Genomic DNA, 27,810 nt, shown 5'->3' with positions numbered 1-27,810 from the left:
GCGGCCAACAATATCGCAACTCCTACCTTGCGGGCTTCGGGATGAGTGCTGTGGTAGTTGATTGGGTAATCTCTGTCTTTCAGTCTATGGGTATCCGAGGATTTGAGATGCGTTTCTTGTAACATTGCTACCGAGATCCGTTTGCGATGAAGTTCTTGTAGGAGGTGTGCGCGCTTCTCAGGTGAGTTAAGGCCTCGGCAGTTCTGCGTGAGGACATGTAGAGGCGCTGCTGTGTACGCCATTGGGATAGTGCGGGCGAAGTCGCTGGTGTCTCCGCAGTCGTGTTCAGGTGTTCTGGGTCCAGTGGCCCTCGCGCACACTGAATAGCGGTGGGAGAGGGGGGGGGGGGTGGGATGGATGGGAAAGAAGGATACAAGTGCAGTTAAAGAAGAGGAAAGGTAGAACCTTCGTAAGTTACAAGTCCCACGAGTTGGGGGCGGCTCGGCCCACTCCCAGTTCAGCCCGTCCCAGGAGGCCCCTGGTGTAAGTGCTCAGTGTTACGATGTCAATAAGAATTAGAGTTATCCCCTCAACACGAGGGTGTCCTGTGTAGCTGGGTGGATTACAAGACCGTACCGTTCCCTAGCAAGCTAGGGCAGCCACGGTGTTGGGGCCCCCAGTAATGTGGTCTACACAGGTGTATGTCGGGGTGGCGGTGTGGCCGAAGAAGTCCAGTGTCACTGTCCGGTCGGTAGTAGAGGCACAGTGTCCAGTGGTGTAGTAGTGTGTGTACTCTCAGAGGAGTGTCCGTGTCCCACGTGTTCCTAATTTGAATTCAATGGCCAATACTTGTGAAAATATCGATTAGTACGGTCACGTAGTATGGGGGTATGGGTCAACAACTGTAGGGATAGACGGTGCGAGTGGCTGCTGGTCCTACCCTATGTCGGGGCGGGTAGCCCATTGTTGTCTTAAGGTAGTTCGAATTGTGGGTCGTGTCTGGCCGGGCTGGCCGCGCAGGGAGTTCGATCAGAGTCTCCCTGTCTCCCACAGCGGGCTCCGTCCCTGGTCCCCTATTCCGGGGACAGGAAGCGGAGCTGGTCGTCCGTGGGGGAGGGGGGGGGGGAGGTGTCAGGTGGCATGGGTATGTGTGCGTTTGTCCGCCATGGGTGAACGTCTCAATTGGTTCCTATCGTACAGTGCAAGGAACAAACAATGCTACATAGTAAACATATGACATCACACCTTAGTATTATTCAGAAACCAACCGCCCCCCCTCCCAGCCCGACCCCCCCGCACCCCCCCAACCCTAGAAATCTGGTGCTACTAGCGTATTCATAGGTGTAGTCCCAGTTAAGCTCACTGCGTGACCCCTATCCCCTTCGTAGCCCTAGGGCTCTATAGCATCCCTGCCATTCTCCCACCCATAAAGCTATCTCACCCATTATAGCCCGGCATATCAGTATCAACGAAATAAGATCTACATACACATAGAAATCCCCCATTCGATCCCCACCTCCCTCTATCCGTCCCTCTTATAGTGCTTTAGGCAGTGGTAAGTTATTAATATGACCAGACCAAATCACTTTTGTAGCATCAGTAAAACCACAATATATCAAGTGCTGGAGCGTCCCGTGAGTAACCAACAGTCTCATGAAGCGACCCAGTTCGTGTTCCGCGTGCACAAGTGGGGCATGTCTTGCAAGAGTCCCACCCCGCGGGCAAGCTAGGTGGTGCATCCCATCCCCCTCAGGCCCCCCTCCCAAGCAACTCAGAGCAGCCTCCCTTCCCCAGGGGCGTGTTAGGAATGTGTGGCAACACCCGGCCATGCGTAAGTCTCCATATATGTGCACGTGTATACAGCATTTCAACAGTCCCGTATAGCGACATAGTTTGTGTCCTACGTGCATATGTGGGATATTCCCTGCAAGTACCCCAACCCACGGGTAGGCCAAATGGTGCGTCCCCCCCCCCGTCAGGCCCCCCTCCCCAATCAACTTGGGGTAGCCTTCCTTACCCAAGGGCGTGTTAGAAGAGTGTTGTAACACCCGGTCATGGATAAGACCCCTTACATGTGTATGCGTAAACAGTACTTATCTGGCATCTGATGTACACGGGATGGCGTTGTCATCTGTGGTTGTCAGCGGGCCGTGGTATGTTGGTGTGTCCTGGTCGGTCTTCCTTGCTTGGTGGATATAAGTGGGGAGCAGAACTTTATTCCTCCGGGTCCGTGGGCATCAGTTGCCTGCGGGCCTGTGGGCGCCTAGGTGTGACGTCTCGTCGTCTTCGCTGCAAGTTCGGGGTGTGAATTCCCTGCCTCTGGTCTAGTGGCCCCAGGATCCAGTCGGTGACCTCTGTAGGCGGGAGGTTGAGGCGCTGTAGGAACCTGGGCACCTCTTCTGGCCAGCGTAGCGGGAACCAGTCGTCATGGTGTCTGGCCAATAGCATAAAGGGGAAACCCCATTTGTATGGGATCCCCCTATCTCTGAGTAGCGCTGTGATGGGTCTCAGGGCCCTACGAGCCTCAAGCGTGAGGGGAGATAGGTCCTGATAGAGGGCAACTTCTGCGCCATTGAAACGCCAGGTGGGCCTTGCGCGGGCTTTGTTCATTATTTTCTCCTTCAGCTTATAGGAGTGTAGGCAACATATAATGTCTCTCGGCGTGTTATCAGACGTGCGTGCTCTGTTAGCCCTATGCGCCCTGTCAAACGTTATGGAGTCTGGCGCTTCTGGGCCCAATATGTCGCGGAACAGCGTCTGTAGTGTTGCTTCCACGGCCTCCGCCCCTTCGGGTTCTGGTAGGCCGCGGACCCTAATGTTTGATCTGCGGTCCCTCTTATCAAGATCTTCAGTTTGGCGTCTCAGGTGTAGGAGAATATTGCCTTGTCTATGTATAGCCAGATTTGAAGCCTCAACCCTCTCCCCAACAGCTTGCACTGAGGCCTCAGCTGCCTGTATCCTGGAGGCCTGTGTGGAGATTTCGGCCTTAATAGAGTTTACCTCTGTGCGGATCGCCGAGTGTAGGTTCTCAGATAGGGTCTGCATGTCAGATTTGGTGACCATTGCTGCTACCAGGGCTTTAATTGCCTTTATGTCTGCACTGATCTCCGCCAGCGTGGGTGCAGCCGTCTCCGGTATTGGTGAGCAGGCCGGGGAGTCGGCCATGCTTGCGCCCGCAGCCTCGTGGTATTCGGCGGGTGCCGGGGCCAGATATCCATCCATGGGGCCCGTGTGTGTGGCAGTCGCTGGATGCCTGGGTGTTTGGGAGCCGTCAGGGCGTTTAGTGCGCCCCATTTTCGTGCCGTGCTGATGGGTAAGCCTGCTTTATTTGCTAAGTGGGTCGGAGCTCGTCCTTTACGCGGCCATCTTCATTCACGGCCAAACCACGCCCCAAGAAGAAGAATGTTACATTGTATACAATTTTAAATAAAAAGTATACAAACATAGCCAGGATTCAGCTGTAAGCATTTGCAACACTTACAACAATCAAGTAACATACATTCATATAAAATGTAAGTTACTTGGCCAGTCAATGTAATGACATGAATGAATAAGTAGATAACTCCCTAATTCCCATGGTATTAGGGAGCTATCTACTAAAAGGCTGAAAGACCTAAATTGGTCTTTCAGCCAAATTTACTAATACTAAGTAAAGATTACTTAGTATTAGTAAATTATGCCCCTACTCGCTATACCGCGAGTAGGGGCATATCTATTAAAAATTTGTTTATAAAAATAAGGCCCCCCCTCCCGAGCCCCCACTCGTCAAACTAAAGGGGGGACCTATTGCCTCCCCTGGCCCCCACCCCTGAGCGGCGGGTGGGGGCCCTAATGTAAAATAATGGGGGGGACCTATTGTCCTCCCCCCTGGCCCCAGCCCCTGAGTGGTGGGTGGGGGCCTTAATGTAAAATAATGGGGGGGCACCTATTGTCCTCCCCCCGAGCCCCCACCCCTGAGTGGTGGGTGGGGGCCATAAATCAGAATAAAGGGGGAGACCTAATGTCCTCCCCCCTGGCCCCCACCCCTGAGCGGTGGGTGGGGGCCCTAAATTCTAAACGGGGGGGGACCTAATGTTCTCCCCCTGGCCCCCACCCCTGAGCGGCAGGTGGGGGCCCTAAATTGGAATAAGGGGGGGAACCTAATGTCCTCCTCCCTGGCCCCCACCCCTGAGCGGCGGGGTGGCGGCCAGGTGGGAGGACATTAGGTCCCCCCCCTTATTAGTATTTAGGGCCCCCAACAGCTGCTCAGGGGTGGGGGCCATCATTTTACTTTAGGACCCCCACCCGCCGCTCAGGGGTGGGGGCTGGGGGGGGCACTATTTGTTTTTGTTTTTAAAACAGTGAGCAGTGAGCAGTCACAGGCTGCTAATTTTTACTTAGTATTAGTAAATTTGGGTGAAAGACCAATTTAGGTCTTTCAGCCTTTTGGTAGATAACTCCCTAATAACGTGAGAAGTCCCGAGGTGCCGAAGTCCCGAAATTCCGAAATGCCGAAGTTCCGAAATTCCAAAGTGTCGAAGTGCCGAAGTTCTGAAGTTCCGAAGTTACCGAATTTACAAAGTTACCGAATTTCCGAAGTGCCGAAGTTTTGAAGTGCTGAAGTGCCGAATTGCCAAAGTCCCGAATTGCGTAATCCCGAATTTCGGAATGCCGAACCGAACGGAAAATTTTCCCCATGCACATGCCTATTAAGTGGCAAGCTCTCTATCTATAAAACACACATAATAATGCACCTTATTTTTTTTTTCTTTAATTTTGTAGTGCACGTTATAACAGACGAGCTTGCGATACCGCAACAGTAGTTGCCAGCTATTCAAAAACAGAGATAATAAAACATTGGCATGGTATCAGAAACATTGGCACTTTTTTTTTTTGAGGACAAGATAACTTCAGGAATAAATTCAGGCTATACATGTACACTCTATGTGTGGAGTAAGACATCAAGAAAACTACACCTACACGTCGGTTATGCTAGTGGCAATGTTCAGATGGAATGTTCTCTAGACATGTACTGGTAGTTGAGAGTTACAGGGTATGCTTGTTAGTTAACGAAAGTCAACATTAATATAGACAGGTTGGGCTGCCCTGTCTCAAGCTGAATCCTAAGCAAAAATCGTAAAATAATGCACCTTTTTAATCCCATCATCGGTTAAAGGAAAACTGTCACCTTGTTTTTGCGGGAAAAAAAAAGATGAAAGGGGGGGCGGGGCCGGGCGGCCATGCCGACAGGCTGCAAATCCCTTGGGCTCCCGAGGAAAACCTAAACACTGGGGTATATACCCAACCTACCCGACTTGTACCAACCCGGGGGTCCATGGCACGAAGCTCTGGAGTGTCCCGGTGCAGCTGGAGCGCCCGTCCACGGGTGGCTCTGGGTCCTGGTGAGAGACTCTGGGGATCGGAGATGGAGGCCTACCCGAGCGGGGAGTGGGGCGGACGGCCGCTGCCTTGCTCTCCGTCCCGATCTATTAATGCCGGCCTGGCTCCTGCCCGGTCCCGTTTCCCCCCCCTGTGGGCCGGGGGGGTCATCCCGGTCCCCATCAGGTGGGCTAACGCCTTGCACGTGTTGCCTGGGCGGCCTGAAGCCGCAGAAGAAAAGCTCCCACGCGGTGGCACCAAAATGGCCGACGGCCGCGCTGGAACAAGCCTTGGAACGAAGACAGGCAGAAAACCCTACAGCCCACACCTACTCCACCTGCCCATGCCAAAGCGATAACCTCCGACTGAGCACGCCTTACCACCAATCGGGGCTGGAAGAAAACACAGGGACAACATCCTCATCCACCGACCACGCAGGGCTACAACCCTTGTCTGAAAACGAGGGTCTGTGAAGCTAGACTCCTCGACGCACACAGCAACCGGGAGGCTATGAAGAGAGCTCAGGGGACCTGCAGGGACTCTCCCCACAACTAAGCACAGACTGCATTCCCATTGCCTCTCACTTTGTGCCCGGTTGGAGCTGGTGGTGACCCTAGCCATCCGCACTAAAGCCTCTGTGTACACTCCAGAGCAGTTATTCACGGTCGTAAGTTAATAGACCCTGACATGACCCACCAGGTTGGACATGCTAATACAGCCTGCACCCATTCTCCATCTTGTCAAGCATGTTTATTGTACTAGGCTTGCCCTTAAAACGCACAGTCAGGGTAATCAGTAACTATTTGCATATAAGAGTGGAACCTAGTTGGTGGCAACCTGTTTATCACGTAGATAGTCACATATGACAGCAATGGCAAGAATGTATGTTTAAAGGTGTGAGGCGCTATCTTACTGCTTAGGCCAGCGACAGATAACTTTGCAGGTGAACCCGTGGGCCGCACACCTGGTGGCTTAATTCAGCTTGAGAAACTCATGATATGTATATCTAACTAGCATGCTTTAAACTTGAAAACCCTGCATTTAAAAAAAAAAATTAGTGCACTGTTATGACATACCCCACTGTTCATATTGTTCTGTTAACATTGTGCTGAAATATGCATGCGGACTGCCTTTGGGGTACCGCTCGCTTGTATGTTACCCTCATATGCACTGCAAAAATAAAAAATTCAAAAAAAAAAAAAAAAAAAAAAAAAAAAAAAAAAAAAAGATGAAAGGGATATTTTTCCTTTTATATCAGCCTGTCAGTTTGAAGATTTAGTGCCCAAATACTGAGAAAATAGGATCTGCTGTGCAGAGGAACAATTCACACCACTTTAACATTGTTTTCCATTTTAAATTATTTATTTAAGAGTTCTTATATAGGTATCCAAATCACGTTACATATTTAGCAATTGGTTGTGTTACAGACACACAGGTAATTAAACTACATATAATGGTTCAATAAAATCCACTCCAAGTGATATCTGCCATTATTGCACCTCTACCTGCTCCCCAATGTCTTCCCCTTGCTCGCCCCGCAGTTTTGCTGTAGTGATTGATGAAATCAGTGAATAGGACAGTATATGTTGCATGTTAGTTTATCAGTATGAGGAACAGGACTGAGTGAAATACAGTATCCTCATTCAAGCTCACTAGTGATTGCTTAACGTCCCACACTTGGTGGATTCATGTAAGGGAGGAGACGTGCAATTAAAGGGATCTAGGTCAAAACACAAGTTCAGAAAGGCTTGTTACTTTATTTCTCTCTATCTATCTATCTATCTATCATTTCAGTTTCTCCTACAAGTTCCTCCACAATGAAGTTTTGGGTGAAGTTCACTTGACGGAGCCTCCAGTCCGGGTCGGGATTCTCTTGGATTACACCACCGGAAGACTTTCTTTCTACAACGTCCAGAAGGGAAACTTGCTGTTCACCTTCAGACACAGGTTTACAGAGGCCGCCCACCCTACGTTCGCTCTGGAGGCCTACGGGGAACTCCATTTACACACTGGGATTGAACTGCCACGTTTTGCCAAAGACAGCTAACTACTCATTAGGGAGACCATTGCTTGCTGAAGGCCATAACCAAAGTTTACTCGTATAAATCTCTGCTTGTCCTAACATCCCTGTGTAGGCAGACTATGGGAATTACGCAATTAGGCATTGAAGGGACATTATCAACAGTTTAGCTTCATATTTAATTTATACATGATTAAAAGTAACATATTTATTTTGGGGTGCTAGTCCCCCTAGAAATACACATGGCACCTGGATTTTGTGTGTACAGTTGGTCTTTAAAGTTTTTTTTGGGTGGTGGGGGGGTTTCTTAGGGCAAGCAGGGTAGTCTCAGACGAGTTAAACGTGCAATAAATGTACTAATAGCAAAGCCCTCTTAATTCTTAGTAGGATATTTTACTTTAAATATGTGTAGATGATCTGTGGGTTTTTTTTAGCAAAGAGGCTAATAGTTCACATCAATGAAACCTTAACGAAGGTCTTTGAAGATAATTGTAATTAACGTAAACTTAACACTGACAAAATCTGAAACGAGATCTTTTGATCTAATGGTAGGAAAAAAAGAAAATCTTTAACTTTCGGCAAGGTTATTCAAACAAATAAATATATAAAGTAGAATGAGGGCGTCCTTTAGTCTCTGCAGATTAGTAAGAAAATAAATTAAATGCAAAAAGTTAAGTTTACTTAGAAAGTTCTGAAATATTAAAATGGGAAGCGATTTGTGCACATTTAATCTGTTTTTAGAATATATTTGTCATTCATTTGTTCTTCTTAATTTATCATACTGCAGAGCTTTACCTCCTCCCACCACAAATAATACCGTCTAATCATCATGTTGCAAAATTGAAAAAGTGCATAAAACACATTAAATAAGAAAAAAAATGTGTGTTTGTAGTCAGGGTAGGGGGACTCTAGTATACAGGTGCCTGTAGGCAGCTGCCGAACGGCAAATGTGGCCTCCCATACGGCAGACTCTCCAGGAAGTCTTGCTCACTAGACTCTTTGGTCAGATAACGGGAGTGATTTACTAGTTAGTAGAAGAGAAAAGGCTTTGCTATTAACCATCGTGGTTTAAGGGCTGACTTGGTGGGATTGGGAAAACATATTTGTTGTTTGCAACTACTTATTATAACAATGGAAACGTAATGTAATTGGACTTCACTCAATATCTGTAGAATTAACTTTACAAACAGTTTTTTTTTTTACTTTTGTTAAATCGGAATTCTATTTCGTAAATAATAGAACGCAATTTCCACCATTTCCTCTGGAATTAATAGCGTGCGTTATTTTATAGGTTGGTTCTATTATAAAAGGTACAATCTAGGAAGTATAACAACTTCAGCTTATTGTAGCAGTTATAGTACCAGAATACTGTTCCTATGGTCTTTTGTCTAAATAATTTCTAAGACTGACAAATGGAGCTTATAACTCCTCCCTCAAGCCCTGTCACTCTGAACTTCTGCCACCAATTAGCTGATAAGTCACTGCTGATGAGAAGGCCCTTGCACACACTGCTCCAAATGCTTGCAGGTCCAAACACTGAGTGAGGCCAAGTGCGCCCAGCACAAATCATCACAGACAAGAACAGTTCTTGGACTTGCAATAGTTAACTCCCAGAAAGGGGCACCTCGGAGTCCCTCCACGTCCAGGGCCATCTGAACAGCATTATAGGACCCCCGGCAAAGCAGTGGGGCCCTGCCTACACAACCACTCACAGGAATACAAATCTAAATTATCAATAACATTAAGCTTATATGTATTGGTACCTCCAACAAATTCAATACATACACACAGATTGCTGAATACATTCACATATAGCTGAATACACAAAGCCACACAGCCTTTTGAATACATTTACACGGAGAAACTGCTGAGTACAAACACACAGACTGCTGAATACACAGACACACACAGACTGCTGAATACACACACAGACTGCTGAATACACACACACAGACTGCTGAATACACACACAGACTGCTGAATACGCAGACAGACTGCTGAATACACACACACAGACTTCTGAATACACAGACATACACAGACTGCTGAATACACAGACACATAGACTGCTGAATACACAGACACACACAGACTGCTGAATACACACACAGACTGCTGAATATACAAATACACACAGACTGCTGAATACACAAAAACAGACTGCTGAATACGCAGACAGATTGCTGAATACACACACAGACTGCTGAGAACAGACACATGCAGACTGCTTAATACACACAGACAGTAGTGTGTGTGAGGTGGTGCAGTGTGTGTGTGAATATGGTCTATTCTGTGTGTGGGGTTAAGTGTGGGCGTGTGAGGGGTGCCCTGTGTGTGTGTGTGAGGGTGTGCAGTATGGTGTGTGAGGGAGTGAAGTGTGTGGTGTGTGTATGAGGGGGTGCAGTGTGTGTGCTGGGGTTCAATGTTGTGTGTAAGTAGGGTGCAGTGTGTGTGAATAGGGTCTATACTCTGTGTCGGGCGTGTGATAAGAGAGCAAAGTGTATATATACACTATATATACAGTTGCAAGGAAAAGTATGTGGACCCTTTGGAATGATATGGATTTCTGCACAAATTGGTCATAAAATGTGATCTGAGTCACAACAATAGACAATCACAGTCTGCTTAAACTAATAACACACAAAGAATGAAATGTTGCCATGTTTTTATTGAACACACCATGTAAACATTCACAGTGCAGGTGGAAAAAGTATGTGAACCCTTGGATTTAATAACTGGTTGAACCTCCTTTGGCAGCAATAACTTCAACCAAACGTTTCCTGTAGTTGCAGATCAGACGTGCACAGTGGTCAGGAGTAATTCTTGACCATTCCTCTTTACAGAACTGTTTCAGTTCAGCAATATTCTTGGGATGGCTGGTGTGAATCGCTTTCTTGAGGTCATGCCAAGGCGTATTTTCTTCTGTTTAAGCCATTCTGTTGTTGATTTACTTCTATGCTTTGGGTCATTGTCCTGTTACAACACCCATCTTCTGTTGAGCTTCAGCTGGTAGACAGATGGCCTTATGTTCTCCTGCAAAATGTCTTGATAAACATGGGAATTCATTTTTCCTTTGATGATAGCAATCCGTCCAGGCCCTGACTCAGCAAAGCAGCGCCAAACCATGATGCCCCCACCACCATACTTCACAGTTGGGATGAGGTTTTGATGTTGGTGTGCTGTGCCTCTTTTTCGCCACACATAGTGTTGTGTGTTTCTTCCAAACAACTCAACTTTGGTTTCATCTGTCCACAGAATATTTTGCCAGTACTGCTGTGGAACATCCAGGTGCTCTTGTGCAAACTGCAAACGTGCAGCAATGTTTTGTTTGGACAGCAGTGGCTTCCTCTGTGGTATCCTCCCATGAAATCCATTCTTGTTTAGTGTTTTACGTATTGTAGATTTGCTAACATGGATGTTAGCATTTGCCAGTGAATTTTGTAAGCTGACACTCTAGGATTCTTCTTCACCTCATTGAGCAGTCTGCGCTATGCTCTTGCAGTCATCTTTACAGGACGGCCACTCCTAGGGAGAGTAGCAGCAGTGCTAAACTTTCTCCATTTATAGACAATTTGTCTTACCGTGGACTGATGAACAGCAAGGCTTTTGGAGATACTTTTATAACCCTTTCCAGCTTTATGCAAGTCAACAATTCTTAATCGTAGGTCTTCTGAGAGCTCTTTTGTGCGAGGCATCATTCACATCAGGCAATGCTTCTTGTGAAAAGCAAACCCAGAACTGGTGTGTGTTTTTTTTATAGGGCAGCTGTAACCAACACCTCCAATCTCATCTCATTGATTGGACTCCAGTTGGCTGACATCTAGGGGTTCACATACTTTTTCCACCTGCACTGTGAATGTTTACATGGTGTGTTCAATACAAACATGGCACCATTTCATTCTTTGTGTGTTATTAGTTTAAGCAGACTGTGATTGTCTATTGTTGTGACTTAGATGATGATCAGATCACATTTTATGACCAATTTGTGCAGAAATCAATATCATTCCAAAGGGTTCACATACGTTTTCTTGCAACTGTATGTATATATATATATATTATTCTTTTTAATTTAAAAAAAAAGAGAAATAGCTCTATGTCCCCGTCCCCCCTCCCCCCCTCTTCTTCCTACCTTTGGAAATCTCTGGTGGCCCAGTGTTGGCAAAGGAAATTTAGCCTGCAGCTCCTCTGGCTTTAGGCTGACTTCACTGTTCTCCTCTTGTGAGTAGTGTGGAGCATTGCCATGGTAACGCGTGGCTACGTTCCACACAGCCTGGTCGTGAGAGGATCTATTTGCCTCCCGTGTCCTCTCTTCCCCCTCTCAAGCATGAAGTGCCCAGAGGGTGGTGAGGTGAGGAATATCTTAGATCTCCCAATCGGCTAGAAAGGCACACAGCGAGGACGGCTTTGCATGGGCCGCCAGGGGAAATGAAAGTATCTTCCCTGTCGGCCTTGTAGCATGGGCAATGCTGTGTGACTTCTATCCTTGTGGGGCCCCAGGGCAACTGCCCAGAATGCCCATGCATAAAGACGACCCTGTCCACGTCAGTATCTGGGAATCCCTCCACGTCAGCATCTGGGACTCCCTCCACGTCAGCATCTGGGACTCATTCCATGTCAGCAGCTGGGAATCCCTCCACGTCAGCATCTGGGACTCCCTCCACGTCAGCATCTGGGACTCCCTCCACGTCAGCATCTGGGAATCCCTCCACGTCAGCATCTGGGACTCCCTCCACGTCAGCATCTGGGACTCCCTCCACGTCAGCATCTGGGACTCCCTCCACGTCAGCATCTGGGAATCCCTCCACGTCAGGATCTGGGAATCCCTCCACGTCAGGATCTGGGACTCCCTCCACGTCAGCATCTGGGACTCCCTCCACGTCAGCATCTGGGAATCCCTCCACGTCAGCATCTGGGACTCCCTCCACGTCATGACAGTTCTCATCTTAGTGAATAATCCAGTATGAAAGTTGAGAGCAAGGAGGTTAATTCCTTTCTCTCGGATTGACAGAGTTTCAATGTAGAACTTTACTCTCCGGTTTAAAGCTCTGTTGTGTCAATTTGAGACGTTAGTTAAATGGCAAAAGGAAAACATCCATTGCACCATAAACACTGCACTACGCTGTGGGTGGTCGTGAGGCCAAAAATGTCCCTTTAATGCAGTAAGTGTGAAGCATTTCCATACTTCCTCATAACGTGTTGGATCTTGTCTTGTCCACATTAAACCTTCGGATTGATGTCTGGTTTTCTAAGCAAAAGGCAATGGACAACTCTGTGTTACTTTACTATAGATTTCTATATATAGGCAACATGTCATTTTATTTCAGTTCTCTCCAATGAAATTGTTGTTTTTCAGTCTTGTCGGGGAAATAAATGTTTAATTTAAACTAAAGCATAGAAAGTAAGTGTCCTTTAATATAGCTATTGTCCATATTTGCCAAATACGTAGGCCCTGCGTATGTAAATATAGAGATGATAACGATATTAATTTATTTTTCCATAGCCTGTATCTCCCAAGATTATTCAATACAGTTAATAGGTGACATCACTACCCATCTCAATGTAGGAAAAGACCCTACTGGGCATAGAACCTGCAAACCAAACAGTTATTTTAAGAGGTGTATTAACCAAGTGAGCTATCACAGCTGCATCTTGCAATGTTTTACATAAAGTAAAAAACATATCTACCAGAGTCTTAATGTTTCATTTTTCTAGTTATTTTTGGAATTTGCCAAATTTGGCTCCTCTTTGTATTTTCACTAATGGACGAGACTTGTGATATGACAATTGACCATGTGTAGGTTACCAAAAAAATAATCTCTTGACTTTGTTAGTAATTAAATTCGATGAAATAAAACCTGAGATATTAAAACAATACGTTTGGTGACTGTTTACTGATATTAGCACCTTAAGGACCGAGGACGGTTCAGGACCGTCATCGGCATTTTTGCATTGCCGACCGAGGACGGTCCTGAACCGTCCTAACGGTCCAATGTACTTACCCGATCGCCGTCGTTCCCCCGGCGGCGATCGGCGGTGCTCCCGTTGTGGGGAGACTGCCTGCAGCCCAGGCAGTCTCCCCATGGCGGATTAGGACCCCTGTGGCCATGTGATCGCCCAACAGGGCGACCACATGGTCACAATAGGTGTCCTAGTCTCTGCCTGCAGGGGGACTGTCTGTGCTGACAGGCAGTCTCCCTGCTTAGTGTAAAATCATAAAAAAAATAAAGTTTAAAGTTAATAAATAAAAATAATAATTATATATGTGTATATATATATATATGATATATAGACGTATATTATATATATAATATACGTCTAAATATCATATATATAATGTCATACTAAGTGTATTTTTATATTAATATGTACATATATTAATATAAAAATACACTTATAATTAAATTACACACGTGTATATATATAATATATATAATAACTATATATATTGTATATATATTATTATAAACTACAAATAATAAGTAATTTAAATTAAACTAAAAAAATTAAAAATAATAATAAAAATTTAAAAAAAAATTATATATCTATACGAAATTTTATTCTAACTGTATTTTGATATTAATATATATATATTTATATCAAAATACACTTAGAATGAAATTGTATATATATCTATGTATATATAAATAAATAAAAAGAATACGAACTATTCATATGTCCATATACAAAATTACATAAATAATTATATAAATATACACGTAGACTTCAAATATACAAATATGCATATATATTTAAATTCTACGTGCATATTTATGTAATATTTTTACATAATTAAGTTATTTTATTGATTGCAATGTAAGGGACCTGCCTGCCAACCCAGGCCGAAAGTCCAGAGAATTTAATTTGCTATCACTGTATTTTACCCTGTAACGTTCTACGACACCCTAAAACCTGTACATGGGGGGTACTGTTTTACTCGGGAGACTTCGCTGAACACAAATATTAGTGATTCAAAACAGTAAAACATATCACAGCGATGATATTGTCAGTGAAAGTGACTTTTTTTGCATTTTTCACACACAAAGCACTTTTACTGATGATATAATTGTTGTGATACATTTTACAGTTTTGAAACACTAATATTTGTGTTCAGCAAAGTCTCCTGAGTATAACAGTACCCCCCATGTACAGGTTTTATAGCGTTTTTGAAAGTTACAGGGTCAAATATATGGATCATATTTTTACATTGAAAATGGCCAGGTTGGTTACGTTGCCTTTGAGAGCGTATGGTAGCCCAGGAATGAGAATTACCCCCATGATGGCATACCATTTGCAAAAGTAGACAACCCAAGGTATTGCAAATGGGTTATGTCCAGTCTTTTTTAGTAACCACTTAGTCACAAACACTGGGCAAAATTAGCGTTCAATTTAGTTTTTTACTTTTTTCACACACAAACAAATATGAACGCTAACTTTGGCCAGTGTTTGCGACTAAGTGGCTACTAAAAAAGTCTGGACATACCCCATATTGAATACCCTGGGTTGTCTACTTTAAAAAAAATATTTACATGTGGGGTGTTATTTAGCGATTTATGACAGATAATAGTGTTACAATGTCACTATTGATACATTTTAAAAATATAGGTTTTGAAACCGCAATATCCTACTTGTACCTATAGCCCTATAACATGCAAAAAAATAGCAAAAAGCATGTAAACACTGGGTATTTTTAAACTCAGGACAAAATTTTGAATCTATTTAGCAGTTTTTTTCATTCGCTTTTGTAGATGAGTAAAAGATTTTTTACATAAAAGTCAAAAAACATGTATTTTTTTCAATTTTTCATCATATTTTTTCATTTTTTAAAAATTAAATTAGATGAGATTATATAAATAATGGTATGTAAAGAAAGCCCCTTTTGTCCTGAAAAAAACAATATATAATTTGTATGGGAACAGTAAATGAGAGAGCGGAAAATTACAGCTAAACACAACCACCACAAAAGTGTCAAAAAGATGCCTGGTCGCAAATGTACAACATCGCAAAAAAAGTCCGGTCCTTAAGGGTTTAGGATTATCTATACAGTTCTAAAATGTTTTCACATTTCTCCAGTGGCGTATTAACAGGAGGTGAGCGGGTGGGTGGTGTGCCCCGGGTGCCACACAGCCAAGAATGCAATGACCAATATTTGTTGGTTCATGTTTTTTTAAGAATATAGCACTAGGGGGCAGTATTGAATAAGTTTTCACATTAACATCTCTTTCTGAAAGAAACCTAAATAAGCATTTCATATTGCTGTAAAACGGAAGAAACGTTTCTGGAAATTAAATCAAAATAAAACATTGAAATACACCTATAATTTGTGCTACCCTTTTTTTATGGGATGCTCTATATCTTTCAAAAAAATGTACGTTCAAAATTTGTCAAATTACGGATGCGCTTTTCAAATGATGTCATATTTTTGGATAAACTTTACAAATGATTTCATATTTAGAAAGATATCTAATATTTTATAGGGTAAGAAAGTACAGGATTGGGGAAACAGCGCTAGAGAAACCAAAACTAAAAAGATGGTATATATTGAAGGGAGCAAACCTAACGTAGGGCCCCCTCTATGGTCTACTGACAGAAATAGTACAAAAGGTCAAAAGTTACTGAGAAAAATATAAAGAAAGTTCAATAGCAGTGGCTGGTGGTCACAAATGGAAATCACAAACAGTAGCAGGAAGGAGTCCTAATACACAACTTGCCAGGGAGACAACCAACAGTCTGTTTGGGAAGAATGTTCCGGATGGGAACAACTTTTGGAATCCGCGTGTGGAAACTAGACACGTGCACCAGTGTAATTTTCGTTTCGTACGAATAAAGTCGTACTTAATAAAAATGTAATTCGTCCTTTCTGAATTTCGTCCGTAAACCATTCGTTTTCAGACGAAATTCGGTAAAAAAATAATTAGTTTTTGTTCATTAGGACAAAAATACCACTGCGCATGTGCAAAAAAATAAAAATAGAAAGGAGAGATCTGGCAGCACTACCATCTCCCTCCTTGTAATAAATCACTATTCATACACCCCCTGTATTAAAACCTATGGGGATCACTATGACCCCCTTATTCAGAAAAGGGAGGTTAAATCCTCCGGTATGCCGCGAGCAGGGCCAGATTAAGAGCCCAGTGGGCCTGGTGCTGACAATTATGACGGGCCTAATTACAGAATCATATTGACCAAAAACAGTAAAACACTCCCAAGCGTCATGTATCTGATGGAGATGGTGCTGGAGAGAAAGAAAACAGCAGCTATAAGAAAACACATACCCTAGGCTAATCTCTAATTTATGTTTTCATCTTTCAAGTAAATCCATAACCCCTAACAGCAGTGTCCAGTCAAGTAGGAAGTCAATGGGCACGGTAAAAGGGTGTGCCACTGACACAAGTCATGTAACCTGCCAAAAGGGGCGAACATGCCCAAAAAGAGGACATGTCTGCCCAAAGAATTAGAAGGCCAGCCTGGCATGAATGCATGTCAGGCTGCCTGCCTATCATGCAGTTGGCCAACTAAGGGCATACTATGCAGACAGCACCCTGAGCTTGACATAAATGCATCTAATGATGCGCTCGCTCAAAGCTTTCTAAGGACTGTCCCCTAGCACTCGCTGGTCCACTTGTCTCCTTACCTTCTTACTAGCAGGCAGAAGCTCCTGGTATATAGTCTGGGACAGAGAAAAGCTGTATGTAGTGAGTGTAGAAGAAAGGGAACATGCCACAGTGTTAGAGAGACCAAAGTCAGCATTACCTTAAAGGATCACTATAGGGTCAGGAACACAAACATAAATCCATGACCCTATAGTGTTAACACCACCATCTAGCCCCCCTGGGCCCCTCATGCCTCCATAAATATAGCAAAATCTTACTGTATTCAAGCCTGAAGCTGTAACTCTGCATGCTGTTAGACTCAGAAAAACAAGCAGTCTGCTGACATCATTAGAATTGGTGGCCTGATCCAATCACAGTGCTTCCCCATAGGATTGGCTTAGACTGACAAAGAGGCAAGTCAGGGGCAGAGCCAGCATGATTCAAATGCAGCCCTGGCCAATCAGCATCTCCTCATAGAGATTAATTGAATCAATGAATCTCTATGAGGAAAGTTCAGTGTCTGCATGCAGAGGGAGGAGATACTGAATGTTTGGATGTATTTTAGGCAGCTATGACCCAGGAAGGATCTCTAACAGCCATCTGAGGAGTGGCCAGTGAAGGTATCACTAGGCCGTAATGTAAACACTGCATTTTCTCTGAAAAGACAGTGTTTACAGCAAAAAGCCTGAAGGGAATGATTCTACTCACCAGAACAAATTCAATAAGCTGTAGTTGTTCTGGTGACTATAGGGTCCCTTTAACCATATTCATTGTCAGCCAGTTCACACAAGTTTTGTTCCCATACATCCCTCTTAAGTTTCCATACTTAAGTAAGAGTATGTGAAAAGTAGTTAGGGTTGCCACCTTTCTTGGAAACACATACCGGCCTTGCTAATTTGCATAATTAAATATGTATGGGTGACATCACATGATGTAAATCACAAGGAGTGACATAAGAGAAAATGCTGTAAAATCACCAAAAAACTACTTAGTTTGATTCTGCTGTATAGATGGATTCCTGTGTCCCCATGTGTCTGTATCATAAAGTCTCCCAATGTCCCTTAGTGCCTCAGTGTATGTCTCCTTGCAGCCTTTCCCCCATTCCTTAGTTCGCTGAGCTGTAGGCTGTCTCTGTAGGGTGGAAGTTGCTATCTGGACTCTCTGTAGCTGCACCCCTGCAGATCAGTGAGTATAGATAGGCAGGGAGGGATATGCTGGAACTTCCTATCCCTGCCTGTCTCCACACACAGCGACCCCCTACTGGTCAATTGCATAGCAGTCTCTTGTGTATACTGAGGAAAATACCAGCATTTGTATTGCCAGTATCACTGCACTATTGGCACCAGCCAGGCAGCTTCAAATACTGGCTGTGCCAATAGAATAAAATCCAGGTGGAATCCCTAAGAGTAGTGTGTGGGGAAAAAAAAAATGTAAAAAAAAAATATATATTTTTTTTTTAAATCAATGGGCCTATTCCATGGGCCTGGGCCTGGAGCTGCAGCTCCTTCAGCCCCTATGTTAATCCGGCCCTGGCCGCGAGTACTAGTGCTGTTCCCCCATGGTGCCGTTCACCCATGGTGAGGAACCCAAATAACAAAAATGGGGAGGACATAGTGTCACCCTGAGCCATTAATATAAATGGGGGGACCTAGTGCCCCCCCCCAGGCCCCACCCATGACCATTGGGTGGGGACCTTAATGAAATGGAATGGTAAAAGGCCCAGATTAAAACATACTCTTTTAACACAACCAAAAGATAAGGGTGGCCTGGCAATGCCTGACTTTTCCTTTTACTACAAGACCTGTCATCTCCTGCGGATCATGGAATTGTCCAATCAAAAGGTACACAAACTATGGAAACAAGCGGAGGAGAATGCGGCACGCATGCCCATTGCTTTGCTGCCATGGCTACCACCCGGAGCCATGGGGGATGTGGTAAACTGCTCCTCGTACACCAGAGCCACCTTACCGGTGTGACATCGTACCATGGGAAAACACGCAATTTCGACATACCCATCCCCCCTACTCCCCTTGACGTACAACACAGACTCTCCGCCAGGGCTAGACCCAAACGCCTTTAAAACACTCGTAGATGACCCCCTACCCCGACTTGGGCATACTGTCAGGATCGGGACAGGGATCCAACACGCAGAGTACAAACAGTAGCCAGATACGTATACCGGACCTTAGAATGGCCGGACTAACGTAAGTAGTACAGTAGAGAATGGTCAAAGACAAGCCGAGGTCGAGGGTAACAGAAGACAGGTAAGCGAGAGACAAGCCGAATCAAGGGTAACAGAGATAAGCAGAGTAGAGCAAACAAGCCGGGTCAAAACCAAAAGGGATAACTAGAATACACGAGCACTGAGTGACTAGAACAAGCTAGAACCACGACAGGGCAATGAGCTAATGAAAGAAGCACTGTTAAATGCCCTGTTCAGAGAAGTAAACACGCCTCCGAGGCGTCCTGATTGGTCCTGAAGCAATTGAGTGACAGGTCGTTCCGGGTTGGCGTCCTGACGTCGACCTCCGGACGTCATGCTATAAAAGGGAGTCACTCCCTCGCGGCCGGCTTTGCATGACCGGATAAACCGCGAGGAAGGGGGAAATCAGACCGTCCGGATGGATGAACGGCTAAGTCTCTACCTCTTTCGGAGGTAGAGACCTCAGGTACCCTGACAGTACCCCCCCTCTCAGATACGCCCACCGGGCGGAAGGCACCAGGACGAGAAGGGAAGCGAGAGTGAAATGCCCTGCGGAGACGGGGAGCATGAACCTCCTCCTGAGGTACCCAACTTCTCTCCTCAGGACCATATCCTTTCCAATCGACCAGATATTGTACTCTCCCCCGGGAGATTTGAGAATCGACGATGGAATTGACTTCATACTCCTCCTGACCCTCCACCTGAACAGAGCGAGGAGGGGCGATCGTGGAGGAGAATCTGTTACATACTAGTGGTTTTAGCAAGGAAACATGAAATGAGTTAGGAATGCGTAAGGCCTTAGGCAAAGCTAGACGATACGCAACTGGGTTAATTTGAGTCAGTACCCTGTAAAGTCCAATATAGCGAGGAGCGAACTTCATGGAAGGCACTTTTAACCGAATGTTTCTAGTACTTAACCATACTCTATCGCCAGGAACAAACACCGGTGCTGCCCTCCTACGTTTGTCAGCGTGTTTTTTAACCAGCATAGAACTGTGCAGAAGAATTTGTCGAGTCTGGTCCCATAACTTCCTTAAATTGGCAACATGGACATCCACCGACGGTACCCCTTGGGAAGAGAGCTCCGAAGGAAGAATGGAAGGATGAAAGCCATAATTCATGAAGAAGGGGCTAGAATGCGTAGAATCACAGACGAGATTGTTGTGAGCAAACTCCGCCCAAGGAATCAAACCGACCCAATCGTCCTGGTGTTCAGAAACGAAACAACGTAAATATTGTTCAACCTTTTGGTTGGTGCGTTCAGCAGCTCCATTGGACTGAGGATGGTAGGCAGAAGAGAAATTCAATTTGATGCCTAGTTGAGAGCAGAAGGATCTCCAAAAACGGGAAACAAATTGGGAACCTCTGTCAGATACAATTTGGGAAGGTATCCCATGTAAACGGAAAATCTCCCTAGCGAATATCTCCGCTAATTCGGGCGAAGATGGGAGTTTAGGTAAGGGAATGAAGTGAGCCATCTTAGTAAATCTGTCCACCACAGTGAGGATAACAGTCTGCTTTTTAGAGACAGGCAAATCAACAATGAAGTCCATAGCCAAACAGGACCATGGCTTTTCAGGAACCTCTAAAGGGTGCAGAAATCCGCATGGAAGCGAATGAGGTTGCTTGGTCTTGGTACAAACCTCACATGCCCCGATGAATTCTTTAATATCTTTACGTAACTCAGGCCACCAGAAATCTTTAGAGATCAGAGCATACGTCTTGCGAATGCCAGGATGTCCAGCCACCTTGCTGTTGTGGAAACAGCGTAATACTTCTAGTTCGAGAGTGGCAGGAACGAAGTGTCGATCCCCAGGAGTCTGTTTGGGCGCAAGATGCTGAAATTTCATGATCTCGGCAAGCAACGGAGAGTGAATCCTGAGAGTCGTGTTAGCGATGATATTACCCTTAGGAACTATGGAGGAAAGGACTGGCTCAGTTACAGTGAACGGTTCATATTGACGAGACAAAGCAACCAGGTCCTTAGAACCAGGTCTATAAGTAAGTACATCATTAAAGTGAGTGAGGAACAAGGACCAACGAGCCTGCCTGGCGGACAAGCGCTTAGCCTCCCCAATATAAGACTCTTATGATCCGTTAAAATAGTAACAGGGTGTAATGTCCCTTCTAGTAAATGTCTCCACTCCTTTAAAGCCTTAATGACCGCTAACAGTTCCCTGTCGCCGATGTCATATCTGCTTTCAGGCTCTGTCGTAATGTCAGGATCGGGACAGGGATCCAACACGCAGAGTACAAACAGTAGCCAGATACGTATACCGGACCTTAGAATGGCCGGACTAACGTAAGTAGTACAGTAGAGAATGGTCAAAGACAAGCCGAGGTCGAGGGTAACAGAAGACAGGTAAGCGAGAGACAAGCCGAATCAAGGGTAACAGAGATAAGCAGAGTAGAGCAAACAAGCCGGGTCAAAACCAAAAGGGATAACTAGAATACACGAGCACTGAGTGACTAGAACAAGCTAGAACCACGACAGGGCAATGAGCTAATGAAAGAAGCACTGTTAAATGCCCTGTTCAGAGAAGTAAACACGCCTCCGAGGCGTCCTGATTGGTCCTGAAGCAATTGAGTGACAGGTCGTTCCGGGTTGGCGTCCTGACGTCGACCTCCGGACGTCATGCTATAAAAGGGAGTCACTCCCTCGCGGCCGGCTTTGCATGACCGGATAAACCGCGAGGAAGGGGGAAATCAGACCGTCCGGATGGATGAACGGCTAAGTCTCTACCTCTTTCGGAGGTAGAGACCTCAGGTACCCTGACACATACATACTCCACAGAGGGACTGAAGACCCTAAAAGACATGAGTGGCAACATAACCTTTCTCATGTGACTGAAGCATAAACAATTACAGAGCTTTATTGCCACACCTACCGAAGGGACAGCAATATCCTGGGCCCCTACCTTATTCAAAAGCACTTGCCTAGACCCAGAACCATTGGCTCATCGGGTCTCCTTCATATACTCCATACTGTTGACACATACTCCTACTGCACAACCAAGCTTCCAGGGGAAATGGGAGGCAGCTCTAAACCGCACCTTTACCAAGGCAGAGTGGAAAACAATATGTTATCTCACATACCATTGCTTCAGCTTTAGCAAAACACAAGAGACAGCTTACAAACTGTTAACCTTATGGTACCGTACTCCCTCAACCCTTCACACTATCACCCCGGAGCACTCCCCTTTATGCTGGAGATGCGGGGAGGAGAGAGGCACACTGCTCCACATATGGTGGGGATGCAAGAAGATCCTCCCATTTTGGAAGGGGATATACACAGTGCTAGAGCTATTCATGGAAAGTTTACCCCTTCATACCTGCAGAAATGCTTCTACATCACACCAAGACCCCTTGAACCCGCTATAAGAAATCTTGCACAATCCACATTGTGAACAAATTAGTAATCCCACAACACTGGAAACAACAGGTAACCCCTACGCTGAGCTCATGGTTCTCCCAAATGGAAGAGCTAAGATCAATGGAAGACCTTCACGCCACCGCAGCGGGCACACACCGATCATACCAAAACACATGGACAAAGTGGCTGCTTACGACAACAAAATGCTACTAAATGACAGGGACAGATCACGACCTTACCCAAGGCAAAGACGCTGACGTCTCCCCGACACCCTCACACCCCTTCTACCCTGCCTTCCCCGACACCCTCACACCCCTTCTACCCTGCCTTCCCCTTCATACCTTATCCTCACGCGTAGACTGAGACTCTGAATGGGCCACTGGGACTCGACAGAGAGGTCTGTTGGGTGGACTCTCTCGATAAGTTAATATATGGAAAATCATAACGAAGGTACCCTGTGATCTAAGGCATACCATGCCACTGTAACAAACTGCTACAAGACGAGATAGGGGTGCTGCAAGCCCTTAACTGACAGGGGCCTGCGAGCCTGCAGGCACACTCACCCTATGTGACTGCCACTAAACCTTAAATGGCACACTTGAGACCAGCGAATTCCACACTGACACACTCCTGAAGTTATGTAACATACCTAAGTAGAATATAACAATCAACATTAAACTTACAAAGCAGGAATGCAAGGGTGGGAATATCAGGACCCAAGACCCCTACAATATACTATCAATGTTACCACGGTAATGGGACACAATAAGTGACCTGCAAGTCCTCAGATGCTTGGGGCCTGCGTGCCTACATATGGCTAAAGATTTTGTATGATTATTGCACTTGTTCTTCTTGAATGTGGAAGGGACCTGCAAGTCCTGAATTACATCTTCTGAGCATATTATACTTGTATGACTGCTGATAAAAACAAAAATTATATTTACAAAAAAATAATAATTAGTATTCTCCCCTGCAGGGGAGAGCAGAGGGGAGGCAAGGGAGAGGGAGAGCACAGAGCAGACTAGTTTCTCGGAGGGGGGGCAATCGCCCTGTTGCCCCCTGGATCCGCCACTGTCACGATATTGCTATTCACTCGTATTAAATTTAAAACACAAGACATAATATAACCAGGGCCATCTTTAACAAGTGGCAAACGGGGTCCAGTTATTCCTGGGGGCCCCAAGGCAGTTTGAGCGTTTGCGCCAGCACTCACCTAAACTTGCTCTTCCCCTGCGTGTGGCGTGATGTCTCACATGGAGACAATCACTCTAAGGTCAGACTGTGACTGCGCAATCTCCACCTTCCTCCCCTGCGTGCAGGCAACCCGTGTGCTCAAGACACAGGTCAGCGGGCAGCCCCCCAGTCAGCTAAACAGTCCCTCAGCTTCCCCAATTTGCCAGCCAGCTGAAGAGCTCCTCTGCTCCCTCAAACCCCCAGCCAGCTGAACAGGCCCTCGGCTCCCCCAATCCTCCAGCCAGCTAAACAGCCCCCCAAGGCTCCCCAACCAGACACAAACCTCCCACGGCCAGCTAAAAAGTCCCCACTGCCCTCACCCACCCACACAGCCCTACCCCGCCAGCATATTGTATACAGGCCCCCTCAGTCATAATATGCATACCCTTGTAATATACATTGTATGGTTTGTTTATAGAATATTTATATATATATATATATATATATATATATATATATATATATATATATATATATATATCACCAGCTATATAACCATAGTTTTATACACACATACATATGTGTGGATATATAATATATATGTGTGTGTGTGTGTGTGTATGTGTGTGTGTGTATGTGTGGTCCACGAGGCCCAAGCAAATGTTAGCCCAGGGTCCAAACACTATTAAAGATAGCCCTGAATATAATTGAGAGTTGTATTCCTGGTTATTTCTAGACTTTACAAAACAAAGCATTTTCTCTAAAATCATTAAAAAGCTTTATCAGAGAATTAAAAAATGAAATTACTTAATTACTTTCATTACATATTCCAGGTGCAAATATATGAGAGGTATTAATGGCCAGAAACTGGTTGACATATTTACTCATTCTTGAGCTGCAGAATTAGCGAGGGAGTTGGTTTTATTAGGTCCACATTCTTGAAATGATGACATCAGACACAGAATAAAACAAGCTCTCAATACGTAACTGTTATTGAATAATGTATTATTTATACAGATTCATTTTCTAGTACTTGCTTAAAAATCTCCCTACTACACAAGTATGTCCCATCTAGGCCCCTGCGCTCTGCCGGAGACCTACATCTATCTTCTGTCCGTACTCCCACCTTTGATACTCGCCTTCAAGACTTATCGAGGGCTGCACCATTCCTGTGGAGCTCCCTCCCCTCTCCGTTAGACTCTCACCCAGTCTCTTTCCTTCAAAAGGTATCAATTAAACTGTTAATATCTTTCCCTCCCCGCACCTTAGTAACCAACCTTGTTTCCTCACCTGCAACTGTGTCAATAAACTAACCCTTCATTGTAAACTATTCCAGTCAGGGCCGGATTTTCCTATAGGCTAACTAGGCTTCAGCCTAGGGCCTCAAGATCAAGAGGGGCCTACATTCAAATTGTTAGCAAAATTAAAATTACACTATTCTAAAAACAGTGAACACTAAAACACTGAACCGGAAATAAGGAGAAATTCTACGCATATGATATGACCAGTGGCGTACTAAGGGGGCGGGGAGGGGCAGTCCGCCTCGGGTGCCACTTACTAGAGGGTGCCCGGGGCAGACTGCAATGCCCCTCCTGCCGCGATCGCGGTCTGCAGCTCCGCAATGTGCAGAGCTGCAGACCATGGATCTCGCGTGCACTGCCCAATCAGACCGTTGCCGCGGGTTACCACTGCAATGCTCTGATTGGGTCTCGCGAGATCCATGGTCTGCAGCTCTGCAGAGCTGCAGACCGGAAATGAGGGCCACCAGACCACCAGGGACCCCACGGACCACCAGGCAGCCCCCACTGGACCACCAGGGATTTAAGGTAATTTTTTTAGTCACCTCCCTCTCCTCATCACCCCCCTCCCTCTCACAATCACCCCTCTCTCTTCATCACCCCCCTCCCTCTCACAATCACCCCCCTCTCCTCATCACCCCCCTCCCTCTTACAATCACCCCCCCCATCTCGACTTTTTTTAAATTTATTATCCGTGCCACATTTTTTATAAAGGTTAGTACCAATCACATGTTTCATTTAACATATTGATATATATCACAGTAATGATGTATTTTATTGTCTCTCATGTAATTTACAAACTTAAAAATGGGAGGTGAAAGGGCCTCATAAGTGGAATAGCCTAGGGCTGTGATGGCGAACCTTTTTGAGCCCGAGTGCCCAAACCGCAATACATTACAATACACCGCCAACTTTTTTTTCCTTAAAGTGCCAACACGGCAATTAAACCTGAATACTGAGGTTTAAGTTTAGATAAAACAACTCATACTGTTGTCCGAACTAATTAACAACTTTTGTTTTAAAAGAAGAACACAACAGAGAGTTCAATGATACAAATACAATTTAAATAATGATATAAATAGATACAATTAAGTTTATATTTATTAGTATCTCCAACAAATGCAATACATACACACACAGATTGCTGAATACACACACACACACACACAAGACTGCTGAATACAGAGACTGATGAATACACACATACACAGTCTGCTGAATACACATACAGACAGACTGCTGAGTACACACATACAGACTGCTGAATACATACACACACAAACTGCTGAATACATACACACACACACACACAGACTACTGAATACATACACACACACACACACACACACACACAGACTGCTGAATACACACACATACTGCATTGAGGGGTGTAGTGTTTGTGTGAGGTGCTGTTTGTGTGAGGTGCTGTGTGTGTGAGGGGTGCTGTGTGTGTGTATGAGGGGTGCTGTGTGTGTGTGAGGGGTGCTGTGTGTGTGTATGAGGGGTGCTGTGTGTGTGTGTGTGGGGGTGCTGTGTGTGTGTGAGGGGTGCTGTGTGAGGGGTGCTGTGTGTGTGTGGGGGGGTGCTGTGGGTGTGCTGTGTGTGTGTGTGAGGGGTGCTGTGTGTGTGTGTGTGTGAGGGGTGCTGTGTGTGTGTGTGTGTGTGTGTGTGCGAGGGGTGCTGTGTTTGTGTATGATGGGTGTTGTGTGTACGAGGGGTGATGTGTGGGGGGGTGTTGTGTGTGTGTGTATGAGGGGTGCTTGTGTGTGTGTATGAGGGGTGCTGTATGTATGTGTGTATGAGGGGTGCTGTATGTGTGTGTGTGTATGAGGGGTGTTGTGTGTGTGGGGTGTTGTGTGTGTGAGAGGGGTGCTGTGTGGGGAGGTAGGGGTGCTGTGCTGTGTGGGGTGTAGGGGTGCTGGGCGGGGGTAGGGGTGCTGTGTGTGTGTGTGTGAGGGGTGCTGTGTGTGTGTGTGTGTGTGTGAGGGGTGCTGTGTAAGTGTATGAGGGGTGCTGTGTGTGTGTGTGTGAGGGGTGCTGTGTAAGTGTATGAGGGGTGCTGTGTGTGTGTGGGGGGGTGCTGTGTGTGTGTGGGGTGCTGTGTGTGTTTGTGGGGGGGTGCTGTATGAGGGGTGCTGTGTGTGTGTGTGTGTGTGTGTGTGTATGAGGGGTGCTGTGTGTGTGTGTGTGTGTGTGTGTGTATGAGGGGTGCTGTATGTGTGTGTGTGTGAGAGGGGTGCTGTGTGGGGAGGTAGGGGTGCTGTGTGTGTTGTGGGGGTGCTGTGTGGGGGGGTAGGGCTGCTGTGTGGGGGGCTAGGGGTGCTGTGTATGGGGGTTAGGGATGCTGTGTGTGGGGGTTAGGGCTGCTGTGTGTAGGGGGTAGGGGTGCTGTGTGTGGGAGGTAGGGGAGGGGAGGGATGCTTGGTGTGGGGAGGGTAGGGGTGCTGGGGGTAGGGGTGCTGGGGAGGGGTACTGTGTGGGGGTAGGGGTACTGTGTGTGGGGGTAGGGGTACTGCTGGGGGGTATGGGTGCTATGTGGGGGGTGGGGTACTGTGTGTGTGGGGTGGGGTAGGGGTACTGTGTGTTGGGGTAGGGGTACTGCTGGGGGGGTAGGGGTGCTATGTGGGGGTAGGGGTACTGTGTGGGGGGGTAGGGGTACTGTGTGTGTGGGGTGGGGTAGGGGTACTGTGTGTGTGGGGGGGTAGAGGTACTGCTGGGGGGTAGGGGTGCTGTGTCGGGGGTAGGGGTACTGTTTGTGTGGGGGTAGGGGTACTGCTGGGGGGGTATGGGTGCTATGTGGGGGGTAGGGGTACTGTGTGTGTGGGGTGGGGTAGGGGTACTGTGTGTGGGGGGTA

The 27,810-nt window shown here is 45.9% G+C and overlaps 1 protein-coding gene across 2 annotated transcripts in view; it reads left to right on the top strand.

Annotated features, from left to right (window-relative positions):
* Positions 1 to 7,829, top strand: part of CMYA5 (cardiomyopathy associated 5) — a 67,775-nt gene extending 59,946 nt beyond the window's left edge. For both annotated transcript variants that reach the window (XM_063453579.1, XM_063453578.1), the window contains exon 13: positions 7,093 to 7,829. In XM_063453579.1, coding sequence (XP_063309649.1) covers positions 7,093 to 7,345 — 253 coding nt within the window. In that variant the 3' untranslated portion in view covers positions 7,346 to 7,829. The remainder of the gene's footprint in view (positions 1 to 7,092) is intronic.
* Positions 7,830 to 27,810: the final 19,981 nt, after the last annotated feature.

The sequence above is a fragment of the Pelobates fuscus genome, chromosome 5 (assembly GCF_036172605.1).
Source record: "Pelobates fuscus isolate aPelFus1 chromosome 5, aPelFus1.pri, whole genome shotgun sequence".
In the NCBI taxonomy this organism is placed as follows: domain Eukaryota; kingdom Metazoa; phylum Chordata; class Amphibia; order Anura; family Pelobatidae; genus Pelobates; species Pelobates fuscus.
The sequence above is the reverse complement of the archived record's forward strand: the minus strand, read 5'-3'. Positions and strand labels throughout refer to the sequence as shown.